Genomic DNA, 6,171 nt, shown 5'->3' with positions numbered 1-6,171 from the left:
GGGCTAGATCGGTTACATAGGGAATATTAAGGTCTTTATGTATGATTTTATTTGTGACAAAGTAAAGTATTGAATACGAGAGGAATTGTAAAGTTTAGTGGAGCCCCAAAGTTCAACTCCATATGTCCAGATTGGCCTTATTACAGTCATGTAGATCAGTCTTTTGTAATGTGTTGGAAGTTTAGACCGTTTGTCTAGTAAGTGCTGTAATAGTCGAAATCGACGTGCAGTTTCCTGTCTTTTCTGATGGAAAATTTATGATGGAAAGAAAGAAAAAATGTAATAACTATGATATTTTAATTTATTGTAAGATTGTAATAATAATAAAAAATCTCAATATTTACAAATATAAAATAAAAAAATATAGAATATTTATTAACAAGCTCTTTCCCCAACTAGGAGCTTGGGAGGATTCTCCAATTCCATCATAATGCAACTTTTAAATTGAAGATCGTTGAATTGGAAATCTTTTTTAACCGGTCTAAGTTTCAGCCTCCTTAATATTTTTGACAATAGGATTTTCATTAGCACTGGAGCGAAATAGACACCTGAAAAATATATTAATATTTTTTTAAACAAATTATTATTGCTAAAGAATGAACCATTTTGTTCTCTTTACTCAATCAGAGTTAAGAGCTATAACTAGCTAATAGCTAAAGTTGCCATGGATACGACCCGTAATCATGAATGAACCATTGATAAATAAATATCGTATCCATAGCAATTTTAGCTATTAGTTTCAACTATAGCTAATTTTTACCCATCTCTGTAACCAATTACAATAAGTGGCTATTTTATTTATTGATATTAGCTGATCATCACTGTTCAACAACTTAGTCTTTTGTAAGAAAAGCTCTTAGAAACAAAAAAAACAAAGCTGGCTCGGATATAGACATTTATTTTGTGAGGCCTACAATAGAAAACATAACTGAAAATAAAACAAAAGAGTTAAAATAAAATAATGAATATAAGTAAAAAAAAAAAAAAAAATAGCGAAACGAATTATGAACAGAGAGAAACAAATTTACAAAATCAATTGATTTATAAAATAAAATAATGGATGACGGTCCCGACGAAATGATGATCCACTCCGATAGTCCATAGGAAGATATTTTACGCTTCTCAGTCATAAACACCGCTGTAACTCTCAAACTGAACAAAAGTTGGTGGGCCCACGTCTGTACTGGCTCTTCAATGCGTTCAGTATTCAAACCCTAAATTAACTACCGCAATTGTATTCATTAAGGTAGTTGACCATATTATATATTTATTACAATCACCAGTCAAGATGTACAAAAACAAAATTTCCACACTGGCACTTAATATAGGAAGACAGGGTCTGGTTATTGTAATGATCAAAATTAATAATCAAATTGTATTTCGACCACAGGTCAAACATGGTCGGGTAATGCACTATTAACAATACACTGTCTCAACAAACACATAACCTATGCTTATAATTCTGAAATGAATTATACTAGACGACTAATTAGCAACAACTGATTTTTAAAAATGTAGATCGTCAGCCTGTTGCTAGGTGACGTCTTAGCAACTGTTTAACAACCCTTAGCAAAGGATTCTCTTGCTTAATTTCCTAACTTTTCCGTTCCCATTTTTGATTTTCTTCTCTCTCAGTGTCTTCTCATCATTTCTGCATGCCTTTCTTTCCTCTCTTCCGACCTGATTTATATATTTTCACAATCAACGATCAAGATGTACAAGAGCCAAAATGGCATTTAGTGAGAGCAAACAGGGTCTGGTTGTTGTTATGATGAATTTTTTTTTTTAATTATTTATTTAATGTAATTTACAACTGTACAAAAAAATACAATAGGTAAATATGTAGTATGTTACATATACACTTGAAAATCTTGGGAAGGAACCACCCATTGGTGGTGCTTCAAACATTAATTTAAATTAGAAGGTCCCGTGGCCATCTTCTTTTCAGGCGCCTCGGAGGATTATCAGGGATTGTTAAGGATGAAAGATTAAGAATTAATGGGTTAGGATGGTTAAGGGGTTTGGAATGAAAAGACCCATATCTGTTTTGGGTCAAATCTGCAACGAATGGGATGTTAAGGTTTTTGTGAATGAGTTTATTTGTGACGTAATAAGGAGCATCAAGGGTTTTACGTAGGATTTTGGATTGTAACGATTGGATGTGGTAAGAATTTGATGGTTTGGTGGACCCCCAGAGCTCAATTCCATATGTCCAAATTGGTCTGATTATTGTAGTGTATACTAATTTTTTGTAGTGAATGGGAAGTTTAGAGCGTTTGTCAAGTAAGTGTTGTAGCAATCGGAATCTACGAGCAGTCTCTTGTCATTTCAGTTTTGTGTGTGGATTCCAAGTAAGTATCTTGTCAAGATGGAGTCCTAAGTATCGAATCTGTTCAACAGGCATTAGTGGTGTATTTAGAAAGGATACTGTAGGACAGGAAGGCAGAGGTTTACGACGGATAGTAAAGGTGATCTGGTGGGATTTGTCAGGATTTATTTTGATTCTCCAGTTTTTACACCATTCTTCAATAGATGTTATGTGTGTCTGAAAGAGATGAGTAGGCTAGGCTATGATTTACTTTAAAGGTTCTATCAGTGAGGTAGGAGCGGATTCTAAGGAAATATGTTGGGAGTAGGAATTGACGAAGTTTATAGAGCAGACCTGGATGCCAGACTCGATCAAAAGCTTGTTCAACATCGAGGAAGACTCCCGTGTAGTACATACAGCGCTCCAATGTAGAAGATATGACATCAACCACTCGATGACTCTGTTGTATGGTAGAATGAGATGAAATCCAAACTGGTGGTCAGGAATAACATGATATGAGTCAAGGATTGGATAGAGGCGTTTTAATAAGAGTTTTTCTAGGATTTTGCCCATAATGGGCAGGAGCGAAATAGGACAGTAGGAAGATGGATATTCAAGTGGCTTGGAGTTTGGGAAACATTTTTATTATAGACATTTTCCAAGGGTCAGGGAAATGATGAAAATTAATAATCCAAATGTATTTAAACTACAAGTCAAACTAATACGCATACAGGGTCCGGTGATGCACTATAATGCATTTATATTATTAACAATAAAATGTAAAAGCAAACACAAAACGTACGCAGACAGAGCTAGTAATGAATTCTTCTAGACGACTAATTAGCAGCAACTGATTTTAAATGTAGATCGTCAGCCTTAGCAACTGTTAACATTCCTAGGAACTGTTTAACAACCTTAGCAACTACTTAACATCCCTAGCAACTGTTAACAATTCTAGGAACTGTTTAACAACGTTAGCAACTACTTAACATCCCTAGTAACTGTTACTTTTGGACAAAATTATTATAATACAAATGGATATTTCTCTATAATAGCTACATTTTCTACGTTTAAAAAAAAATCATTAATTTTTTAGTTTTTTGCGATTGCATTTTGTTTCTACCTTTTTAGTAACCTATATTAACAAAATAGCCGACATATAAATTACAAGTTTATATGGTATTTCAATTTAAAAAAAAAAATATTTCAGGGTTGTGGGGAAAATTTATATCTTAATACACTAACAATCTTGATATCTCACAAATCACCAAACTGTACGTTAAAAAGTCATATTTTTTAAAAATCCAACTGACTTCATAACTATAACAGTCAATTTTTTATTAAAACTGAAATTTATTGATTAGTTAATAACAACAACTGATTTTAAAATGTAGATTATCGGCCAGTTGCCAGGCGACGTCTTAGCAACGGCTTTCATACTTAATCATTAATATTAATTATTAATTTAATAAATAACTCAAACACTATCCAATTATAGTATCAAAACTTTATTTCTTTTATACGTCCAACGTTTCGGCCAATCCGGCCATCTTCAGGGACTACAAAAAGTTTCTATTATATGTATGATCCTACAAACAATTTAAATTCTTAACATTATTATTTATAATTTACCTTACCTCAATACTACTTTGCAAACATATAATTTAAACCATTCTAAAAACTTCATTCAGGCTATTCTGCCCAGGTCAAATACCCTGAATGAAGTTTTTAGAATGGTTTAAATTATATGTTTGCAAAGAAGTATTGAGGTAAGGTAAATTATAAATAATAATGTTAAGAATTTAAATTGTTTGTAGGATCATACATATAATAGAAACTTTTTGTAGTAGATGTCCCTGAAGATGGCCGGATTGGCCGAAACGTTGGACGTATAAAAGAAATAAAGTTTTGAGGCTATAATTGGATAGTATTTGAGTTATTTATTAAAGAATTACCAGTCTCAAGAAAATATTAAGATTATAAATAAATTAATTATTAATATTAATTAATACAGTGGAAATGTTTTTTCGTTCTTTTGTTGATCCTGTGCACACCTCTAACTTCCATTCTTTTATTCCAGTAAAACACAAAAAAGATAAATATCTTTTAATTACTCTTTGAAGTTAACTAAAATATAATACAATATGGAATGAGAATAAAATTATTTTCCAAAATGTTCTAAGTAACTTTTACTCTTTAAGAAAAATAAGTGTGTTTTTGATTTTCCATAACATCAGAATAAGAATTTTACTCCCCTCAGCAATATGCAACTATTGAGAAACAGTATATCTTTATACGGGCATCAGTTTGAGTCTGCATAAGAACAAATATAGAGTTTGCTTCCCTCCCTGTTGTATGCCCTACAATCCTGGTAGACCTATAAACCCTAGGGTTGTGAGTTGAAGAGTTGCGAGTATTTTCAACTAAACGGCCCATAGTTTGAAATGTAATAGCTGAGTTCTGGAAATAATGAATATAACTCGTAATGACACGTAAGTTAGTTGTATAATTAGGTTTTAACCTAATCACCAATGTAAGATGAAATTGAACAGGGTTGTGAGGAAACAAATGAAGGCGTTCGAAAATCCCAACAAATTGGTTCCTAACGAGGCGAAAACAAATGAGCTAGCAAAACCTAGGGGGTTACAGACGGATTCGTTGGAAACGTCCCAATGTTTTAAACCGTAGTAATTTTTCTATCATGCACATTCTTCAGAATTATTGGAGTTTTCTAACGTTCCATGGTTATGAGGTTGGAAATATGGGACAGACATATATTATGATCTAAAATCTAAACGTTGAAGACAAATTCATTTTACTTACAATATTTTGTATTACTGAGTATTCTTGTCAGAAATCCCGCCCAATTTTTTTGCCTCTTTTTCCAAGTCATTGAGAAGAACATTCAAATATGTTAAAGTTAACCACCCTAAGACACTACAGAGTTCTGACGAAATCGAATTTTGAGAATTCTTTATTACCTGTTACTGTGTTTTATTACAGTAACAGGTAATAAAGAATTCTAATTCCAAATAAGTGAGTTTGTAGTACGGTACTTTCTCTAAATAAAAACTTTTTTCATATACATATATTAATAGTAAAAATCAACAGTCAGGAAATCAGGACATACAGATTCAATCGTACATTGAAGAAAGGATGACCTAAATATAATATACATATAGTTCCTTTCAAATAAACAAAAATTCTAAAGAAAATAATACAAATAAAAATAAATGTAATCAAATTAAATACTAATACTATTAAAAAAATATTTACAAACTAATTATTAACTTGGTGTTGACAATATTTACCTGGACAGCTTCGAATACCGATCCCAAATGGTGTATAGGAAAATTTAAATGAATCACATTCTTCTAGAAAACGATCCGGATCAAAATTATTTGGGTTCTTCCAGTGGTTTGGATCCATTCTTATGAATTTCATGAGATAAATCACAATTGTACCAGCAGGTACTGTAATCCCATCTAAAAAAAAAAATAAATAAATTGGAACTTCTGGTGTGGGACTATTTAAGAAAAGCAGTTATAAGTTTATTTGCTTTTGTCATATTATTTTGTATATATACGAGAAGAAGATGGTTGGGGGAGCGGTCAGAGAATAACACAAATAAGTTAAAAAACGTGTTTATTAGTGCCATCGTTTCGGCCAGAATTTCGATCCTTCATCAGGGCTAAGAACAAAAACAAGATAACAACTAATGAAAAAAGGATATATAAAATATTTAAAGTAAATAATTCTACAGAAATAAATTTAAAAAAAAGGAGTGGAAAACGTGGGAAATAAAACGTATATATAAGTAATCCAATATGTTAGTAAAAAAACATAATTAATGAAATAAAAAT

The 6,171-nt window shown here is 31.7% G+C and overlaps 1 protein-coding gene across 1 annotated transcript in view; it reads right to left on the bottom strand.

Moving 5' to 3' along the window:
- Nucleotides 1-280: 280 nt before the first annotated feature.
- LOC106692929 (cytochrome P450 4c21) overlaps nucleotides 281-6,171 on the bottom strand; it is a 52,076-nt gene continuing 46,185 nt past the window's right edge. Inside the window, exons 12-13 of the mRNA XM_014439192.3 lie at nucleotides 5,620-5,793; nucleotides 281-548 (exon numbers count right to left, since the gene is read on the bottom strand). Of these exons, the coding sequence (XP_014294678.1) occupies nucleotides 376-548; nucleotides 5,620-5,793 (347 nt within the window). The 3' untranslated portion in view covers nucleotides 281-375. The remainder of the gene's footprint in view (nucleotides 549-5,619; nucleotides 5,794-6,171) is intronic.

Source organism: Halyomorpha halys, unplaced genomic scaffold (genome assembly GCF_000696795.3).
Source record: "Halyomorpha halys isolate HHAL.00 unplaced genomic scaffold, Hhal_1.1 Scaffold78.1, whole genome shotgun sequence".
NCBI classification, from domain to species: Eukaryota; Metazoa; Arthropoda; class Insecta; order Hemiptera; family Pentatomidae; genus Halyomorpha; species Halyomorpha halys.
Note: the sequence above shows the minus strand (reverse complement) of the source record. Positions and strands in the feature narration are given on the sequence as shown.